At 42.4% G+C, this 22,617-nt stretch overlaps 1 protein-coding gene across 3 annotated transcripts in view; it reads right to left on the bottom strand.

Moving 5' to 3' along the window:
• Nucleotides 1–22,617, bottom strand: part of MRPS31 (mitochondrial ribosomal protein S31) — a 38,146-nt gene that overhangs the window by 631 nt on the left and 14,898 nt on the right. For all 3 annotated transcript variants that reach the window (XM_080659340.1, XM_080659338.1, XM_080659339.1), the window contains exons 5-6: nt 16,211–16,284; nt 7,172–7,315 (exon numbers count right to left, since the gene is read on the bottom strand). In XM_080659340.1, the coding sequence (XP_080515466.1) occupies nt 7,172–7,315; nt 16,211–16,284 (218 nt within the window). The remainder of the gene's footprint in view (nt 1–7,171; nt 7,316–16,210; nt 16,285–22,617) is intronic.

Below are 22,617 nucleotides of genomic sequence, written 5' to 3'. Positions count from 1 at the left end.
CAAAAGGTTGCGTCTGACTATTTGTCAGGGCACATACAGGAGGCAAATGATCAATGTTTCTCTCTCACATTGATGTTTCTCTTTCTCTCCCCACCACCCACCCTTCCTTTTCTCTAAAAATCAATAAACATATCATCAGGTGAGCATTAAAAAAAACCCAGAATCTTTGTTAATTATCACCCGAGGATATTTTTTCTCCATTGATTTTTAGAGACAGTGGAGGGAGGGAGGGGGGAGAGAGAGAAAAACATCGATGTGAGAGACAAATCAATTGGCTACCCAACCTGGCTGGCTTTGGGCCTGCAACCCAAGTACATGCCCTTGACCAGGAATTGAATCAGGAACCTTATGTCTATGTGCCGATGATCTAACCACTGAAAAACTGGCCAGGGCTTCATGGATTTTTTTTTTTGTAAATATTAAACAGACACAAAGCTTATAAAGCTCTTTTATAATGCTTAGCATACTATAAATGTCCAAAGTATAGTAGCAATTACTGCTAATAAATATTTAAATATCTAAAATAACTAAGGAAACTATACAAATTATACTTAAAATATACATAAATAAAACATGATGGAATCCTAAAATATGTTCTAGCAGGCCACAGGAAGCCAAGAAAAGACAGGAATGAGAAATAGGGAAAATGAACAGAAAACAAATAATAAAATGGAAGACTTGAGTCCTAACAATCAATAGTTACTTTAAATATAATGATCTAGAAACACCAATGAAAAGACAGAGATTGGCAAAGTAGATATATACTATCTATAAGACACTTCAATAGGTAGGTTGAAAGTAAAAGATTAGAGAAAAACACAGTCAAACCTCAGTTCTCAAATGTCTCCCTTCTCAAACAATTTTGTTCTTGACTAAGTTGTTCATGGAAAAAACTGTCTCTGTTTTAACTTTGGTTCTCCACCTGAGAACCCTTTCACGTTGATACATAAGCATGACACAAAGAATCTTATAGGCCACAAACGAAGGAGAAAATGGGCCAGTATGAGAGAGTTTACAGCTAAACCTTGTGTTGTTAACATCTCAGGAAATTGTGCTGTGAATATACACTGAGTGGCCAGATTATTATGATCTCTGAACGCATAATAATCTGGCCACTCAGAGAGAGAGAGAGAGAGAGAGAGAGAGAGAGAGAGAGAAAGAGAGAGTGTGTGTGTGTGTGTGTGTGTGTGTGTGTGTGTGTATTAGAGGCCCGGAGCATGAATTCATGCATGGGTGGGGTCCGGCCAGACTGGCCAGGGGGAGGGGACATGGGCAGTTGGCCGGACTGCCTGCTGGTCGAACTCCTGGTCGAGGGGACAATTTGCATATTAGCCTTTTATTATATAGGATATACACTGAGTGGCCAGATTATTATGCATTCAGAGATCATAATAATCTGGCCATTCAGTGTATATACATGCGCATACACACACACACACACACACACACACACACACTAGAGGGCCTGGTGCACGAAATTCGTGCACAGGAGGGGGGGGGGCCCTTCAGCCCAGCCTGCAACCTCTCAATCCAGGACCTCTCAGGGGATGTCCAACTGCCAGTTTAGGCCAAATCCCAGGGATCGGGCCTAAACTGACAGTCGGACATCCCTCTCACAATCAGGGACTGCTGCCTCCTAACTGCTCACTTGCCTGCCTGTCTGATTGCCCCTAACTGCTTCCCCTGCCAACCTGATCACCCCTAACTGCCTCTGCGTGCTGGCCTGATCATCCCTAACTGCTGTCCCTGCTGGCCGGGTCACTCCCAACTGCCCCCCCTGCCAGCCTGGTTGCCAACTACCCCCTCCGCTGGCTTGGTCACCCCTAACTGCCGCCCCTGATACCCTGGTCACCCCTAACTGCCCCCCTGCCACCCTGGTTGCACTTACTGCCCCCCTCAGCTGGCCTGGTCATTCCTTACTGCCCCCCCAGCTGGCCTGGTTGCCCCCTACTGGCCCCTTTGCCGACCTGGTCGCCCATAACTGCCCCCCTGCCAGCCTGTTTGCCCCCAACTGCCCCCCCTCCAGCCTGATCACCCCCAACTGCCCTCCTGCAAGCCTGGTCACCCCAACTGCCCCCTGCCAGCCTGGTTGCCCCAACTGCTTCCCTCCCCTGTGGTGTGGTTGCCCCAACTGCCCCACCCCACTGGCCTGGTCACCCCTAACTGCCCCCCGGCCAGCCTGGTTGCCTCTTACTGCCCCCCCCCCCCCCCAGCCAGCCTGGTCGTCCCTTACTGCCCCCCCCAGCCGGCCTGGTCACCCCCAACTGCCCCCTCTGCTAGCCTGGTTGCCCATAACTGCCCCCCTCTGCCGGCCTGGTTGCCCATAACTGCCCCCCTGCCAGCCTGGTCACCCCCAAATGCCCCTCTGCCAGCCTGGTCGCCCCCAACTGCCCCCCTGGTGGCCTGGTCACCCCCAACTGCCCCCTCTGCTAGCCTGGTTGCCCCCTACTGCCCCCCTCTGCCGGCCTGGTTGCCCATAACTGCCCCCTTGCCAGCCTGGTCACCCCCAACTGCCCCCCTGGTGGCCTGGTCACCCCAAACTGCCCTTCCCCCCTTGCTGGCCTGGTCACCCCATGCAGCCTGCTGTTCAGTCATATGGTGTTCCTTCACTAACCCCTCTGATGGCCTGGTTGCCCCATGCAGCCTGCTGTTCAGTCGTTTGGTCGTCCCTCACTAACACCCCTGCCGGCCTTGTCGCCCCACGCAGCCTGCTGTTTGGTCATCCGTCTGGTTGTTTCAGTCTTGACGGCCCCTGGTGTTTTATATATTGCCATGCAAATGGAAACAAACAAACAAAAAAGCTGTGGTAGCAATACTCATATCTAAAAAAATAGACTTCAAAATGAAGGCCATCACAAGAGACAACAACGTAATACTACATCACTGCATAATACTAAAGGGATTGATCCAACAAGAGGATATAACCCTGGTAAACATATGCACCCAATTTTAGAGCACCTAAATAAGTAAAAAAACTTCTAGAGGACTTTAAGGGAGAGATCAACAACAATACAGTCATAGTAGGGGACTTTAACATTCTGCTAACTTCACTGGATAGATCTTCCAGACAAAAAATGGACAAGGAAACACTGACTCTAGGACACATTGGATCAGATGTATTTAATTGACATTTCTAGAACATTTCACCCCAAAGATGCAGAATATACATTCTTCTCAAGTGCATATGGATCATTCACAAAGACAGACCACATGTTAGGACACAAAGCTAGTGTCTACCTGTTCAAGAAGACTGAAATCATATCAAGCATTTTCTCAGAACACAGTGGAATGAAATTAGAAACCAACTACAGTAAAAACACCCCAAAACATTCAAACACATGGAGGCTAAATAGCATGTTATTAAACAAAGAATGGGTCACCAACAAGATCAAGAAAGAAATAAAAAACTTCCTGGAAACAAATGAAATGAACACACAACAACCCCAACTCTATGGGACACAGCAAATGCAGTTCTGAGAGGGAAGTTCATAGCACTACAGACCTACCTCAAAAAACAAGAAAAATTAATAATAAACTATGTAACCCTACAACTTAAAAGTACTAGAAAAAGCACAAGAAAAACCCAGAGTTTAACTAGAAGGAAGGAAATAAAGATTAGAGCATAAATAAACGTTATAGAGACTGAAAAAAAAAAAAAACAACAAAAAAAATCAATGTAACCAAGAGCTGGTTCTTTGAAAGGATAAACAAGATTGAGGAAACATTAGCCAGATTCATTCTAATATATAAAAACCCTGGGTGATAATGACCAGTAACGATCAAGGCTGGTCACCTCCAAATGCCCCCTGCCAGCCTGGTCGCTCCAACTGCCCCCTGCCTGCCTGCCTGCCCAGGAGGCAGTTAGGGGCAATCAGTCCTGCAGTCATCGCTGGGTTGCCGTGGCAATCCAGTGCTGACTGCTTCCACTGCAGGCACGGTGCCCCAGCACTGACTGCTGAGGGGGCTGCGAATCAGGGCCAGAGAGAGGCCTGAAGAGAGAAGCAGGGACTGATCCGTTGCCTCTGTAGCAGCTTTTGATCAGCACTTGCCTCTCTCTTTCTCTCCCAGTCTGGCCAGCAGTCGCACCTCCATTTCTCTTCAGGCCTCCACGGGTGCTGCTGATCAGCCCTGCCTTTCTGATCAAGCCGCGTTGATAGGCCCAGACACACTGACTGGCATAGAAACCGACCAATCAGAACCAAATCTAGGTGAAGTGTGAGGAACCAATGGCTGCCTAGGAGGTGGAGCTTTTGATGCTGACTGGCATAGAAACTGACAAATCAGAAACAAATCTGGGTGAAGTGTGAGGAGCCAATGGCTGCCTAGGAGGCGGAGCTTCTGACACTGACTGGCATAGAAACTGACCAATCAGAACCAAATCTGGGTCAACTGTGAGGAGCCAATGGCTGCCTAGGAGGCAGAGCTTTTGACACTGACTGACATAGAAACTGATCAATCAGAACCAAATTGGTTGTCAGAGGAGGGCAGTTGGGAGCAAGGTCAGGCCTGCAGGGGAAGGCAGTTGGGGGCAAGATCAGGCCGGCAGGGGAGGGCCATTGGGGTGAGATCAGGCCGGCAGGGGAGGGCAGTTGGAAGCGAGATCAGGCCGGCAGGGGAGGGCAGTTGGGGGTGAGATCAGGCTGGCAGGAGAGGGCAGTTGGGGGCAACCAGGCCCGCAGGGGAGGGGAGTTGGGGGCGAGATCAGGCCGGCAGGGGAGGGCAGTTGGGGGCAACCAGGCTGGCAGGGGTGGGCAGTTGGGGGCAACCAGGCTGGCAGGGGAGGGCTGTTGTGGGCGAGATCAGGCCGGCAGGGGAGGGCAGCTGGGGGTGAGATCAGGTCTGCAGAGGAGGGCAGTTAGGGGTGATCAGGCAGGCAGGCAGAGGGGTTAGGAGCAATTAGGCAGGCAGGCAGAGGCAGTTAGGGGCAATCAGGCAGGCAAGCAGGTGAGCAGTTAGGAGCCAGCAGTCCCAGATTGCGAGAGGGGTGTCGGCAGTCGGACATCCTCCAAGGGGTCCCCGATTAGAGAGGGTGCAGGCTGGGCTGAGGCAAACCCCCCTTCCGTGCACAAATTTCATGCACCGGGCCACTAGTCAAGAAATAAAGAGAGAGGACCCAAATAAATCAAATGAGAAACAAAAGGGGAGAAGTAACCACTGACAGACACCACAGAAATACAAAGGATTATAAGGAAATACTATGAACAACTGTATGCCAACAAGCTGGACAACATGGATGGAATGGACAAATTCCTAGAAAAATACAATCTTCCAAAAGTGAATCAGGAAGAATAAAAAAACCTGAATAGGCCGATAACAACTGAAGAAATTGAAGCAGTAATAAAAAAAACTTCCAGCAAACAAAAGCCCTAGTTCGGATTGCTTCACTGGGGAATTGTAACAAACATTCAAAGAAGAACTAACACTGATCCTCTTCAGACTGTTCCAAAAAATTCAAGAGGAAGGAACACTTCCAAGCTCTTCTTATAAAGCCAGCATTACTGTAATCCCAAAACCAGACAAAGACACTTCAAAGAAAGAGAAGTGCAGGCCAATATCCCTGATAAATGTAGATACTAAAATTCTCTACAAAATATTAGCAAATCGCATCCAGCAATACATGAAAAAGATCATACACTATGACCAAATGGGATTTATTTTGGGGATGCAAGGCTGGTACGATATCTGCAAATCAATAAATGTAATAATCACATAATCAAATTGAAAGATAAAACGACATGATCATATCAATTGATGCAGAAAAAGCATTTGACAAAGTCCAACACCCTTTTTTGATAAAAACTCTCAGCAAAGTGGAGATAGAGGGAGCATATCTCAACATGATAAAGGCCATATTTGACAAATCTACAGCAAACATCACACTCAATGGGCAAAAACTAAAACCATTTCCTCTAAGAAGAGGAACAGGACAGGGATGTCTGCTTTCACCACTCTTATTCACAATAGTACTGCAAGTCCTCACCAGAGGGATCAGACAAGAAGAAGAAATCAAAGGCACCTAAATTGGAAAGGACAAAGTAGCACTCTCATTATTCGCAGATGACATAATATTATACATAGAAAACACTGGAGACTCCAGCAAAAAAAACCTATTAGATTTAATAAATGAATTTAGCAATATAGTAGGATACAAAATCAACACCCAAAAATTGATGGCTTTTTTATATACCAATAATGCACTCACAGAAAAAGAAACTAAAAAAAACAAACAATCCCATTTACCCTTGCAACAAAGAAATTAAGATACTTAGGTATAAACTTAACCAAGGAGGTAAAAGATTTGTACTGAAAAATTACAGGATGTTGAAAAAATTACAGGATGGGGGAAAAAAGGGGACATATGTAATACTTTAAACAATAAAGATTAAATAAAAGATTAAAATACGCCAAAAGCGGTTTGGCTCAGTGGATGGAGTGTCGGCCTGCGGACTGAAGGGTCCCAGGTTCGATTCCGGTCAAGGGCACGTAACTTGGTTGCGGGCACATCCCCAGTGGGAGGTGTGCAGGAGGCAGCTGATCGATGTTTCTCTCTCATCGATGTTTCTAACTCTCTATCCCTCTTCCTTCCTCTCTGTAAAAAAAATCAATAAAATATATTAAAAAAAAAAAAGATTAAAATACAAGAATTTGCTAAAGATTAAATAAAAGATTAAAATACAAGAATTTGCTAAAGGATTTGTAACTCTCTAAAGTTTTCTTATAAAAAGTAATACTTTATGAAAATATAAGACTGACTATTCCTGATATTTAAGCTTCCATTCTACTTATTAATCCAAACAAATGAAAGGTTATAAAAAATCAAAATATTACAGTAACAGCAGAAAACTACAAAGTTAAAATATAGACTACATTTTCCCAAGAATTAATGAGGTGTTTGCAACTTTTAGCTAATCTTTTTTTTATTTTTTAAAATATATTTTTATTGATTTCAGAGAGGAAGGGAGAGGGAGAGATAGAAACATCAATGATGAGAGAGAATCAGTGATCAGCTGCCTCCTGCACACTCCCACTGGAGATCAAGCCTACAACCCAGGGATGTACCTTGACCAGGAATTGAACCATGACCTCCTGGTTCATAGATTGACGCTCAATCACTGAGCCATGCTGGCCAGGCTCAATCAGTGAATTTTATAAACTCTGGAGTTAAACTTACCTGCTTCATTGTTAATTGGGAACTCCCACAGTTTCCCCTCTTTTGTCCACTGGATTATCTCTTCAAAACCATTCTGAAAGGATTGTTCATTTACTGCAGCCAACTGCTTAGCAAATTCCACATCCCAAAGTGAAGGTGCTGTTTCTGTATAATAAAAACATTTCAAATAAGCACAAGTCAATGTCAATATCTTTCTTTTTAAAGATGTTATAATCAACTCTGAGTTGGTAATATATTTTCATACCTTGAAGCTCATAATTACACACTATACAGTGAAAGTTCACTCTCTTAGAACTAAAACTGAAACAGAAATGATACATAAAGACTACAAGTACAATAATTGCAAGCCTTAACTTTTACTACAATGTTAGGTAATCAACCACTCAAGTGTCACTGGCCCCTCTACTGGAAAGGAAAAAAGAAATGTATATTTTGTTTAAAGATGTTTTTATAAAGATGAATATTTTAATATAACATGGGACTTTGATCTTTAAAGTCCAGCCTGTTTATCTTTATTTTTAGTCTGTTCAGATAAGTTACCAACATACTACTAATAAACACCAAAGAAAAATTAACAACCTATCTAATAAAAGAGTAATATGCAAATTAACCATCACTCTGCTTCACCCACAAGCCACGCCCACCAGCCAATCAGGAGCGAGTATGCAAATTAACCCAACCAAGATGGTGGCAGCCACGGAGCAAGCAGGAGGCTTGGGTTTCCCCGGCAATGGAGGAAGCCAAACTTTCCACACACCCTGGAGGGCCCAGGCCTCCACTCAAGGCTACAAAGTTTCAATGATAGAAGATAAATAAATCCCAACAAAAATTGTGGCAGCCACGGAGCTGGAGAGAGAAGGAGGCTTGGGTTGCTCTCGGCAATGGAGGAAGCCAAGCTCCCGCAGCCCTGGCCTGCCTTGGCCTCCCCTACAAAGTTTCAATTATAGAAGATAAAAAAATCCCAACAAAAATGGCTGCAGCCAAGAGCAAGCAGGAGGCTTGGCTCCGCTCAAGGCTACAAAGTTTCAATTGTAGAAGATAAATAAATCCCAGATACCAGGGCCTCCGCTTGGGTTGCCGGGGGCCATGGCCGGCCTGCAAACCACGACAGGCCCCTCACCCAGGCTGCCCCACACCCTAAGGGAAACCCCACCCTGATCCGGGACACCCTTCAGGGCAAATCAGCTGGCCACCACCCGTGCACCAGGCCTCTACCCTATCTAATAAAAGAGTAATATGCAAATTGACCATCACTCCAACACACAAGATCTCTGCCCCCATGTGGACACAAGATGGCCGCCACAAGATGGCCAGCAGGGGAGGGCAGTTGGGAGGGACCAAGCCTGCAAGGGAGGGCAGTTCTGCGCGATCAAGCCTGCAGGGGAGGGCAGTTAGGGGGGACCCAGGCCTGCAGGGAAGGGCAGTTAGGGGGGACCAGGCCTGTAGGGGAGGGCAGTTAGGGAAAAACAGGCTGGCAGGGGAGCAGTTAGGCATCAATCAGGCTGGCAGGGGAGTAGTTAGGGGGTGAACAGGCTGGCAGGCAGAAGCGGTTAGGGGCAATCATGAAGGCAGGCAGGTGAGCAGTTGGGAGCCAGCAGTACTGGATTGTGAGAGGGATGTCCGACTGCCCATTTAGGCCCGAACCTACCGGGATCAGGCCTAAACGTGCAGTCAGATATCCCTTGAGGGGTCCCAGATTGGAGAGGGTGCAGGCTGGGCTAAGGGACACACACCCCCGTGCATGAATTTCGTGCACCGGGTCTCTGGTGATTATAATAATAATGACAGTGATACTATTACTAATGGACACTGAGAACTTACTCTTTACTAAATGCTTTTTGTATATTAGTTCATTTAATCCTCACAACCAACTCTTAATGGTAAGGTAGTATAATATTAGCTTATAAATGCCATCATGTAATATTTCAATAACTTGTTTTGAAAATTTAAGGTATCTTTCAAGAATGAGTCATATTCCTAGGAGTCATTCCTGGTGAGAATGTAAAATGGTACAATCACTTTGGAAAATAGTTTTGCAGTTTCTTTAAAAGTTGAGAATACACTTAGCATGCAACCATTTTACTCCTAAATATTTACCCAAAAGAAAACATATGTCCATACAAAGACTTAAACAGTAAAGTTCATGTATGACTATGCCTAATATCTAGCATCTAATGCTGGATATTAAGTATGTTGGCCTAGAACAGCTGATACAGAGAAAATATCATAGTAATCAGGTATATTAACCATATTTACAGAGTAATAATAACAATAAAATAACTTATTATGGTCACACTTTTAAAATTCATTCAGTGGACACTGATCAACCTATGTCTTCTCATGATGATGATCATCATTTTATTTGTTTTTTACAATTAAATTTCTTGGGGTCACATTGGTCAACATGAACATATAGGTTTCAGGTGTGGGTTTCTATGTTATAAGATCTATGTATTTCAGTGTGCCCAGCACCCAAAGTCAAACCTTCTCTTTTCACCATATATTAGGACCGCTTTCTCCCACCATCCCCTTCCCTCTGGCAACCAACACACTATTTGTGTTCATGAGTTTCAGTTTTACATCCCCCATATGAGTAAAATTACATGGTTCTTAGCTTTTTCTGACTTATTTCACTTAGCATGTTCTTAAGGTCTATCCATGTTGTTTCAAATAGTGCTATTTCTTCCTTTCTTATGGCTAAGTAGTATTGCATTTTGTATATGTACCACATCTTCTTTATCCAGTCCTCTATCACAGGACACTTTGGTTGTTTACATGTTTTTGCCACTATGAATAACGCTGCAATGAATATAGGGGTACATATATTTTTGTGAATACATGTTTTTCAGGGTGTTTTTTTTTGTACATACCCGAGAGGGATTGCTGGGTCATATGGTAGCTCTAATCTTACTTTTTTGATCAATCACCAGACTGCTTTCCATAGTGGTTGTACCAGACTACATTCCCACCGGTAGTGAATGAGGGTTCCCTTTTTTTCCACAACTTCTGCAACACTTGCTATTACTTGTCATGTTGATAATAACCATTCTAACAGGTGTGAGGTGGTATCTCATTGTAGTTTTGACTTGCATTTCCCTAATTGGCAGTGAGGTTGAACATCTTTTCATATATTTATTGACTGTTTGTATGTCTTCTTGGGAGAGGTGTGCTTTTAGGACATCAGCCCTCTTTTTTGATTGAGTTGTTTGTTTGGTTTGAGTTGTATGAGTTCTTTATATATTTTGGAAATTAAACTTTTGTTGGAGCAACTGTTTGCAAATATCATCTCCATCTGGTTAACTGCCTCTTTATTTTGTTTTCAGTTTCTTTTGCTGTGCAAAAGCTTTTTAGTTTGATATAGTCCCATTCATTTATTTTTGCCTTTACTTCCCTTGCCTTTGGAGTCAAGTTCATAAAATGTTCTCTACGACCAAGGTCCTTAAGTTTGGTACCTATAGTTTCTTCTATGTAACTTATTGTTTCAGGTCTTATATTTAGGTCTTTGATCAATTTTGAATTAATTTTTATACACGGGGACAAACTATAATCCAGTTTCATTCGTTTGCATGTGGCGTTCTAGTTTTCCCAACACCAATTATTAAAGAGACTATTTTTACTCCATTGTGTGTTTCTGGCTACTTTGTTGAAAATCATAAAAAATGAAGTTGCATATATAGTGTAGTTTTTTTTCCTTTTGCGTGCATATCATCTTCATCTTTCTATGTTAGTTCATACCTTTTATGTTGTCACAAATTATCTGTTTATACTGTAAGTTTTTGGTGATCTTATTCTTAGTGTCATGACCTTATGTTCTTTATTTCAGGTAGAATAACCCCCTTGAGTATTTCCTGCAATGGAGGTTTTCTGGTGTTAAAATCCCTCAGCTTCTGTATGTCTGGGAACATCTTTATTTCTCCTTCATATCTATACTTATAATAGTGTAATATGCAAATTAGTCAGGATGCCGTCACAGTAACAACCAACTGATCAGCAGGCTGCAGGAGAAGAAAGAGGGAGAAGGCGGTGCCTTGGGAGAAGGCAGAAGGGAGAGGTGAGAAGGCCAGCGCCGTGGGAGAAGGCAGAAGGGAGAAGGTGAGAAGGCTGTGCACGAGAAGGCAGAGGGAGAAGGTGAGAAGGCTGGTGCCGCGGGAGAAGGCAGAAGGGATAAGGTAGCAGTTAGATAGTTAGGGGGATCAGGCCAGGAGGGTAGAGCAGTTAGGCAGTTTGGGGGATCAGGCCAGGAGTGGAGAGCAGATAGGCAGTTAGGGTGATCAGGCCAGGAGGGGAGAGCAGATAGGCAGTTAGGGCAATCAGGCCAGGAGGAGAGAGCAGAAAGGCAGTTAGAGGGATCAGGCCAGGTGGGGAGAGCAGTTAGGGGGATCAGGCCGGCAGGGGAGCAGTTAGGGGCATCAGGCAGGTGAGCAGTTAGGAGCCAGTGGTTCTGGATTGCGAGAGGGATCCTGGATTGGAGAGGGTGCAGGACGGGCTGAGCACCACCGCGCCCTCTCCCCCCCCACGCATGCATGAATTTCATGTACCGGGCTTCTAGTATAAAGAATAATTTTGCTGGGTATATTATTTGTGGCTGATAATTTCTCTTTCACATGTTTGAGTATTTGGTTCCACTCTTCTGGCTTGCAGAGTTTCTGCTGAGAAGTTAGATGAAATTCTGATGCGTTTTTCTTTGTAGGTCACTTTCTTTTTTTTTCCCTGACTGCTTTGAGAATTTCTTGTCATCAATTTTTGACAGTTTCAATATCAAGTGCCTTGGAGAGGGCCTCTTTGGATTAAGGTAACTAGGTGTTCTTTTTGTTTCTTGGATTCAAGGGCCAAGTTTTTTCCATAGGTTTGGGAAGTTCTCATCCACTATTTGTTTGAATAGACTATCCATTCCCTATTCCCACTCTTCTTCCTCTGCAATGCATATAATTCTAATATTGCTTTTTCTGATGGAGTCAGATAGTTCTTGTGGAGCTCTTTCATTTCTCTTTATGCTCAGATCTCTCTCTTCTTCCCTCTGCACCATTTTTTAGGTGGCTATTTCAATATCACTAATTCTTCTCTCCATCTTGTTGGCTCTGTTTTCTATGCACAGTTCACTTTTTATCTCCTTAATTGCATACTTCATTTCCAGTATTTGATTGTGTATTTTTTTAACAAATATATTTTTATTGATTTCACAGAGGAATAGAGAGGGATAGAAACATCAATGATGAAAGAGAGTCATTGATCGGCTGCCTTCTGCACGTCCACACTGGGGACTGAGCCTACAACCTGGGCATGTGCCTTGATCAGGAATTGAACCCTGATCTCCTGGTTCATAGGTTGATGCTCAACCACTGACCCATGCTGGCTGGGCATGATTGGCTCTTTTTTAAAGTTTCAATTTCATTGGTAAAGTATTTGTTTTGTTCATTTTCCCCCTCTGGGTGCATTTAATTGCCTGTCTGCATTTTCTCTTATCTTGTTGAGTATTTTCAGAACTGCAATCTTGAAATCTGTCATTTATATCACATATTTTCAAGTGTTCCAGTAGACTTACTGGGGATTTTCCATTTTCTTTCTGATCATCCTCATTACTGTGGCTATTCATGGTATTTGCTGTTTTCCTTCACCTAGGTATTTATATAACAGCTTCCTTTGAAGAGGTCTATTTTCCAGTAGATGGTGCTGCATCACAAGATTTTTTAGATCTGTGATCTCCTAGTCTTGACCTCCATGGCTTTCGTAAGACAGTACAGCCATGCTGTTGAGGGTGGGGTTGGTTTTGCCCTCACTGTATTGGTGACCCCTAACCTCCATGGCGGCCCTGCCCCAAGCACCCCACCTGGGGATCTGTCACAGAGGGAAACCGCAGTTCTACTATAACTGTTCTTGGTTTACAGATAATATGCTCCTCGAATCAACTCCAAAGGCAACTGGAGGCGAGTTTGGGAGTCCAATAAGCGGCAGGGCTCTGTGGTTCTGTTTCTTTGTCTGAAGCACCACAGTTTGCCCCAACTGTGGAGAACTGCATGGAAGAACCCTGTGCTCTATCAGGCGTCTGCTGATTTAGACACTGTTCACGCTGCTGGACTGCCCCCCAATGTTCTCTGTCCCTCCTGGCTGAAGAAAGTGCCTGCCTGCACCAGCTTCCTCCCCTCTCCACACTGAGCCTCAAGCTACCAGCTGCAGGGCTATGTCTGTGGGCTGTCTACATTTTCCTCCCTTCTTATCTCCCTGTTTATTCCTGGTTACCCATCTTTAGATGTTTCAATATAGGAGTTTCTCAAGCATGCCTCTGTATTGAGCAGAGACTTCTTTGTTGAATTATAGCTAGTTAACTTGTTGTAGTTTCAGAAGGAGAGGCTAAAGGGATCTCTCACACTGCCATTTCCGATGTTTCATCATTATTAACTAGAGGCCAGTGCACAAAATTCGTGCATGGGTAGGGTCCTTAGGCCTGGCCAGTGATCATAGCTGATGGGGGCCTTCCAGCTGCTGGCAGGGGCCTTTCTTCCCCGCAGCCAGCTGGGCCTTCCTTTGTTCCATGCTACCCCTGGTGGACAGCGCACGTCATAGTGAGCAATTGAACTCCCGGTCAAACTCCCAAGGGGACACTTTGCATATTAGCCTTTTATTATATAGAAGATAGATGTTAATAGCTGCGACTATTTATTGAATGTGCACTATGCCTGACACTTTAATTATATTATTTTATTTAATCCTTGAGATTAGCCCCATTTTATAGGTGATGGATGTGAAACTCAGAGAGGTTAGTATGGCAGAATCTGAAGTTGAATAATCTAGATACCCAAACCAAATCTCTCCAGGATAAGCAACAGGGTCTAGAACTATATTCTTTGCAGCACTGGTAAGAATTTAGTAGGAAGCAAAATGTGGCAATCACAGAACAGAAGAACGCATTCATTTGTTCAGTAAATAATTACTGAATGCCAACTATGAGTCAGGCATTATTTTAGGTGGTAGGAAAACAACAGTGAATAAATACTAAATTTAGGTTTGCACATTATTGCTATTCTTGTATTTAATTGAGGGAAAATGACATTCAAATGCAATATGGCTTATTAAAACAATACCTTCCTTAGAGTAAACTGACATAAATTAGTGCATTTCTTTCCTTATTAGAGTTTCATTATTTTATAAAATACACTAGAGGCCCAGTGCACGAAATTCATGCACTGGGGGAGGGGGTGTGGTGTCCCTCAGCCCAGCCTGCACAATCTCCAATCTGGGAGCCCTTGGACATCCCTCTCACAATCCAGGACTTCTGGCTCCCAACCATTTGCCTGCCTGCCTGATTGCCCCTAAATGCTTCTGCCTGCCAGCCTGATCACCCCTAACCACTCCCCTGCCGGCCTGATCGATGCCTAACTGCTCCCCTGCAGGCCTGGTTGCCCCCAACTGCCCTCCCCTGCCAGTCTCGTTGCCCCTAACTGCCCTCCCCTGCAGGCCTGGTCCCCCCACTGCCCTCTCCTGCAGGCCTGGTCGCCCCCAACTGCCCTCCCCTGCCAGTCCGGTCACCCCTAACTGCCCTCCCCCGCAGGCCTGGTTGCCCCCAACTGCTCTCCCCTGCCAGCCCGGTCACCCCTAACTGCCCTCCCCGTTGGCCATCTTGGTCCCCTCCAACTGTCCTCCCTCCCCTGCAGACCTGGTCGCCCACAATTCCCCTCCCCTGTTGGCCATCTTGTGGTGGCCATCTTGTGACCACATAGGAGCGGCCATCTGTGCAAGGGTGTGACAGTCAATTTGCATATTACATTTTTATTATATAGGATATAACTTTTATTATCTCCTTGCTAGCTAATTTCATTTTTAGAAATAAGATTTCTGATTTAACAAAAGCAAGTAGACTCTTTCAAGAATCTAAGTGTCTCTTCTGGCTATTCATTAGATGGACAATAGCAATTGCCCTGACAACAAATTCCCTTTCTGAGGCAAGCTTAACAGTTGCCACTTCATTAAGGGAGAGGTGATCCATTCCCCATGCCTGTGCATTTCCTTTTCATCACACAGGACAGAATGCAGTTGGCACAATACAGGATGGGATGTTCTCTTAGCTTTAACTTCATTTAAATGAACAAAAATTCATTGAATTAACTCCTTTCCTTTATGGATATATATTTTTAGCCCAATTTGTTAAAAAAAGGATTTAAGATTTAAGATAACTAATTCCTAGTATCTGTAAGCCACTTGGCTAGGTGCTACTATATAAAGATCACTAAGACCTAACCCCTAATAGCATGAGCTTATTGAACAGTAGGAAAATCAGTAAATGGTAGAAAGTTTAAATGAGTTACTGGAGGGGGGCCTAGGAACTTAAATATTAAATATAAAATTATGTCTACCAAGGTCCAACAAGTTTACAATCTTTAGAATTGGAAGTCACTTGTAAGCTGGAGATCATTTGTATTGAATTTCTTCATTTATTTTATCAGTAAATCAAACTTAATGCCAAGCAAGAAGATACTCTTATTTCTCTTTAATTAGACTTAAAATGGCAAATTTGAAGGATTTGACTTTTTGCCCAAAGAAGAAAGGAGAAAAAAATAGGGAACAGACTGTGTACTAAGAAAAAAAACACAACAAGTCTGCTAAATATATTCCTTGAATGCTCCTCATCCCATCTCCTACGCAATCACTAAATCAGTAAGTTAGGTCTATCAATGCTATCTCCTCTTCTAGACAGTGAAATGCCTTACGGCAGAAACCAGTGTATCTTTCTGCAATAGTACAAAGGTACATTGTAAATGGTGGGAGATCATTATGTTCTACTCCAAATTAGTAGCCAATCTATAGCTCTGGATTCATGTGGCTGGTAGTCAGTCCTTACCTCCCATTGCCTCACAGAATGAAACATTTCAAGAGAAAAATATGACCAAGGCTAGCAATGTTAACAAGTGCATTCATAAGCAGGATCCATGCCAATGACAGGATGGAATATTTAAATACCTGATATTATGCAATCATACATTTAGGAATTTAAAAGATGGAATTTTTCTATACATGAGAAATAGTGTTGTTCTTTTCTTAACAAACCTGTTTCAGGTGCCTCTTCAGTAGCTGCCTTAACATCAAAAATATTAAGTCTCTTTCCCTTAAATATACTTTTCCTAAAATTAAAGAAGAAAACATAATTTACTCAATGAGTACTTTTATACACTGTCAATATTTATGAGAGAAAAATTTTATATAAAGTATTCAATGTAGATATAAAAATAATTCCACTGATGACACCGGACATTTTAACTAAACTGCCATATCTTTAAGACTGGTAACTAAAAATAGGAACAATGAACTTGAATTTTTACAGCATAATACAACAGAACAGTTAAAAGCCTAATTTCCAAAATGCCTAATTGAAAAGATTAACCTAATTTGCCATAATTTTTATTTGCTTCATTTCATATTAATGTTTTAGAAAACTCAATGTTGTGGGAAACTACCAAAATATGCAAAATTAGAAGTTGTTATAAATGAATCTAGAACTTCTGGTCAAAGTAGGTTAACTCTGTGTTCACTTCCTCCAGAGACAATATTAAAATTACAACTAAGAAAAAAATGTACAACTAAGAAACATCAGAAGACTAACAAAACAGAACTCCCATCACTAAGAATAAAAAGGAGTAGCCTCCATGATACTGGTAGGAGCAGAGATTTGAAAGGACTGGTTCCAAACTCACATGTGTTGGTTATGAATCGGGAGGGACAGGTCTGATGTAGAGGTCCTCCCTGAGGGTGAGGAGTCCCAGCCCAATACCGGACACCCAGCCAAGACCATCAGTGGCAGGAATAGTAGTCCCCACAACATCTGGCTGTGAAAATTAGCTTGGATACTGTCTGGGTGAGAGGGAGGTCTGCTGGAGTTCCAGGCTTTCCTCTTAAAGGGCTTATTCACTAAGGGACTCATTGACTTTGAACTTCAGCATTGGGGTAGTAGCTCAAAGCACCAGGGACAAACAGGGAAGAACTGAATTATCTGGCTTCAGGGTGTAGGTTGGAGGAGCAGTTGTCTCCAGTACTAAAAGTGCTGGCAGGTGCCATTGTCCTTTTGCTGAGCCCTCCCCCTATCCAGCCTGCTAGTGCCCTATCTGAGTCTGCATCAAACTTGTTCACCCTGGTAATTCCCTGAGAACCCACCCCACATAACTTGTGCACATGGCAGAACCTTTCAGTGGCTGTTATTCACAAGTGGCTGGCCTCAGCCCTCAATGTAGACTTCCCTAAAATCTCTGAAAGGTTCCAAACAACCCTAAACAAGAAGTGGCCAGCCTCAGTGTGCCCTGTACCTCTTGCTAAGTAGTCCCCAGCCCAGCACTAGTGGCAGCTGGCTTCTGGCATTGGTTTGCAGCCTAGCCTCTCTCAGGCACCTCCAAACTCAGCAGAGGCAGTTACCAAGCACTCACTTTGTAGGTCCTACTACCAAGTGGCTTCAGGGTTGGGCACAGGTAGCAGCTGACTTAGGCCTGTACTGATACCCCCCCACCCCCAAGAGGCCCAGAACCAACACACCAAGAGGCCAGCTTCAGACCACACCAGGGCACCACCCAATTAGTTCCACAAATGACAAACCAGGCACCAGAGCCCTGCTACAGCAAATCCCACTCTGTGGGGTCAGCCCCCAAACAATAGCTCGTCTGTTGTATTCATTGTCAATCCTACAACCAGTCAGTCTGAAGGTCAATCCCACCCACTCACTGATGTGCCAAATGCAATCAAGACTTAACCACAACAAGAAGGTAAACACAACCCACACAAGGAACATTTCTGGAGCACCTGGCTCAGGTGATCAGGAAGACTGTGCCACTGCGCCCCATAGGACACCTATCACGTAAGGCTACCCTGCCAAGACTGGGAGATGGATCAGATCCACCTAATACATAGAAACAAACAGGGAGGCAGCCAAAATGAGGAGGCAAAGAAACATGTCCCAAATGAAAGAACAGAGCAAATCTCCAGACAAAGAACTAAACAAAATGGAGGCAAGCAATCTACCAGATGCAGAGTTCAAAACACTGGTTATAAGGATGCTCAATGAACTTATGGGAAGAGTAGATGAACTCAGTGAGAACTTAAGCAAAAAGATAGAAGTCATAAAAAAGAACTTGTCAGAAATGAAGAATACAAAAATGGAAATGAAGAATACATTAGATGGAATCAACAGCAGATTACATGAAGCAGAGGATCATTATCAGTGGTTTGGAGATAAGGTAGCAGAAAACACCCAATCAGAACAACAAAAAGTATAAAGGAAAAAAAAAAGAGAATAGTTTAAAGGACCTCTGGGACAACATCAAGCATAACAACATTTGCATCACAGATGTACAACAAGAAGAGAAACAGCAAAGGATTGAAAACCTATTTGAAGAAATAACAACCGAAAACTTCCCTATCCTGGCAAAGGAAATAGACATACTAGGTGTACCGGTTAATAATGTGGATTTTTTTCAATAGATGAGTTATACATTCGATTTGATATGAAATTCTGTTGTATTGACAGCAAGCTTCAAAACTTCATATGTCAAATTTGCTGAAGGTGTTAACATCATAGATACTTTTATGCTTAAAAATGTCGAATTTCGTGCCAAATAAAGCAATTTGCGGGAAGTTTTAATTCATTACTTTATTTTGAAGAAAAGTGCTGCTGAAAGTTATTGTATACTTTGGGAAGCTTATGGTGAACATGCTCCATCTCAAGATACTTGTGAATGCTGGTTTAAATGCTTTAAAAGTGATGATTTCGATGTGGAAGACAAAGACATCCAGGTCAACCGGAAAAGTTTGAAGACCAACAATTACAAGCATTTATTGGATGAAGATGCATGTCAACTCAAAAACAGCTTGCAGGAAGACTAAACGTTGGTCAGCAAACAATTTCCAATAGTTTACAAGCAATGGGAAAGATTTTAAAGGAAGGAAAATGGGTGCCACATCAACTGAACGAAAGACAAATGGAAAACCAAAAAGTCGTCAGTAAAATGTTACTTCAATGGCACAAGACTTTTTTGCATTGAATTGTGACTGGCGATGAAAAGTGGATTTTTTTTTGAGAATCCCAAACGCACAAAGTCATGGGTTGATCCAGGTCAACCGTCAATATTGACTGCAAGGCCAAATCGCTTTGGAAAGAAGATAATGCTCTGCGTTTGGTGGGATCAGGAAGGTGTGGTGTATTATGAGCTTCTAAAACCAGGTGAAACTGTGAATACTGATCGCTACCGACAACAAATAACCCACGTGAACCACACTTTGATCGTGAAATGACCAGAATGAGCCAGAAGACACGTCAAAGTAATTTTGCTTCATGATAATGTACCATCACATACTTCAAAATCAGTTAAAGACACGTTAAAAGATCTTGCCTGGGATGTACTAGTATTAACCCACCCTCCGTATTCACCAGACCTTGCTCCTTCAGATTACCACTTGTTCCAACCGATGGCACACACACTTTCTGAGAAGCACTTCAAAACATACGAAGAAGTGGAAAATTGGGTCTCTGAATGGTTTGCCTCAAAACAAGAAAATTTCTATTGGGACGTTATCCACAAATTACCTGAAAAATGGGGAAATGTGTAGCTAGCAATGGACATTACTTTGAATAAAGAAGCACTTTTGATGTTTCTCTTGAAATTATCATGTTTTCTTTGATTACAAAATCTGCTATTATTATCCGGTACACCTAGTACAAGTGTAGGAAGCGAAGAGTCCCAAAGAAAATGAACCCAAAGAGGCCCCCCGCCCCTCCACAAAAATGTTGCTAAAGTCAGCATATGTCTTAAAGGCAGAAAATAGCGCATTTTTTAAAAATATGTATATGTGTTTTTTAAATTGATTTTTAGAGAGAGAGGAAGGGAGAGGGAGAAGAGAAAGAGATAGAAACATCAATGAGAGAGAAACAGATTGGCTGCTTCCTGCATGCCTCCTACTGAGGATTGAGTCCGCAACCTGGGCATGTGCCCTGATTGGGAATTGAACCATGACCTCTTGGCGCATGGATTGATGCTCAACCACTGAGCCACACTGACCAGGCTATATGTTTAATTAGAGATTATAATTATAAATGATTGCACAGATAAATCAAAACATTCCCACTTACAAAGCAATGGTTCTGGCCCGGTCGGGAGGTCATGGTTTGATTACCAGCCAGGGAATATGCCTGGGTTGCGGGCTCAATCCCCAATAGGGAGCATGAAGAAGACAGTCGATCAATGATTCTCTCTCATCACTGATGTTTCTATCTCTCCCTCCCTCTCCCTTCCTCTCTCTGAAATAAATTAAAGTAAATAAATAAATAAAACAAAAACTAAGCAATTGTTCTGTAATTTTAAAATAATAATGAACTTTCTTGACATAACTATTGAAATTAATGTCAGGTAACTTTTCCTTGTATATTTTAATCAGCTGCTGTATCACTCAATTCACATTCATGTTTAAGTACATTTACTGGCAGATTAAAACCAGTTTACAAAGATAGGGTTAGCCTGGTTGGTATAGCTCAGTGGTTGAGCATAGATCCAAGCACTGAGAGGTCACAGGTTCAATTCCCGGTCAAGCACATGCCTCCCTTGTGGGCTCAATCCCCAGTAAGGGATTGAGGCAGCTAATATATGTGTCTCTTTCATCAATGTTTTTATCTCTCTCCCTCTCCCTCTCTCTCTCAAACCAATAAAAACTTATTTTTTTTAAAAGGTAGGGTTAATTTTTAAAATAATTTTGAATTATTTTCTGGATCAAATTACTTTTTTCTACTAAATTCAACTGAAAAATGTAAAGGCCATATTGAAATTAGACAAGGTGATTTCACATCACATATTTTCCTCTAGCAAGTTCCCAAGTATTTGTAAACAAAGGCATCTGTGCTCCAGAACTATCCTCAGTGTCTTGCATTCTTCTCCCTACCCAGCAGTCCCTCAACCTCAAGTCAGGTGAACAGGATGATGGATTAAAGTAACTCACAGTAAAGAGGGAATGATTCAGCAAAGTATGGAATTTTAAAAGCACAATGTACTAAAGAAGAAGGAAAGGAAAGAGACAATTTGCTGTGCAACTACTAAATATGGTTTATACATATTTCTTTCCTACTATTCAAGAAAGACATTAAGCCAGGCTTCATTTTCAGCATTTTATAAATGGGGAAACAGACCGATTTCCCCAGTCACAGAATTAGTCAGTGGCACAGTGCCAAGATTCTGAGGCGGGCTAGTGTGACTCTAAAGCCAGTGCTCTGTGACTCACACCTCTCTGTTTCTAACAGAAAAAAATCAGAACAGCCTGGACTGTCCCAAGTCAGAGCAGGGTGAACACCTTGGTATCCCACCATTGCTTCTCCTTTTCTAGAGTTCTTTTTTTTTTAACACAGTCATTATATGCACATAAATCCCTTTCCAATTTTTTTAGCTTCTCTCTTGCTGCTTCTAATTTTTAATGGTAGCTAATATCATTAAAAATCAAACTATGGTATAGCATTCTGATGTAGTTATGGAATTATCTCAAAGACTGATTCAAAGAAGATTCAATTTAAATATTCTTGAGGAATCTTAAGTGAAACTCTAATACACATCCTACTTTATTCAATAATATATCATAGCTGTAAAATCACTTTAAATTAGTAATTCAAATAATCTTCCAAAGTCACTGTAACCTCTTGAACTTCTTTTGTTAACTGCTGACCATCTTTTCCAATCTTCCTGTACAAATTAGTAATTTACTAGTAACACTTGAAAGGAACTAACTCAAGTTGCAGAGATTGTACTTAAAATCCATAAAATATACATCAAAAACATTCCATTTGTGAGCCCATCTGCTATAAAGTTGAGTTAGTTTTTGTAAGACCATGCTAAATATCTGGTTACACCCCTCCCCAACTATCACTTTATGGGCTTGTGAGAGAAAGAAAACAGAAACTTTATGTAAACACAGCTTGCTGTAACAAAATATGTAAGGCAAGGCTTAGCATCTCTAAGAACTGCAAATTGCTAAATTCAAATTACCACAAGTAATCTACCATTTTAAGGTATTATAGGATCATCCTTTCTTTGATGGTGAGTTAATTCTCTAAGGTATGAAAAAAGATTATTATATAGAGATAAAAGGGGTATATGAACATACATTATTAGACATATATCAGAATGAAAAATAATGTTTCTCTCAAAATGTTCATTTGTTCAGAATATAGTCAGCTCTACTTATTCTAAATCAGGAGACCTCTATTCCCCAGGTGTAAGGCAGGGCCCATTTCAATTTATGGTAAAGAAAAGTTTAGGTATGTTAAACTCAGAAGATTTTTCCCTTGCCCTGGCTGGGTAGCCAAGATTGCGGGTGCAATCCCTCAATTGGGGCACATAGAAGAATCAACCAATGAATGCGTAAACAAATGAAACAACAAATCAATGTTTCTCTCTCTATAAAATCAATCAATGAATAAAAAAAAAAAAGTGGTTTTC

The sequence above is a fragment of the Plecotus auritus genome (assembly GCF_963455305.1).
Source record: "Plecotus auritus genome assembly, chromosome: 3".
NCBI lineage: Eukaryota > Metazoa > Chordata > Mammalia > Chiroptera > Vespertilionidae > Plecotus > Plecotus auritus.
This window is presented reverse-complemented; position numbering and strand designations above follow the sequence as displayed.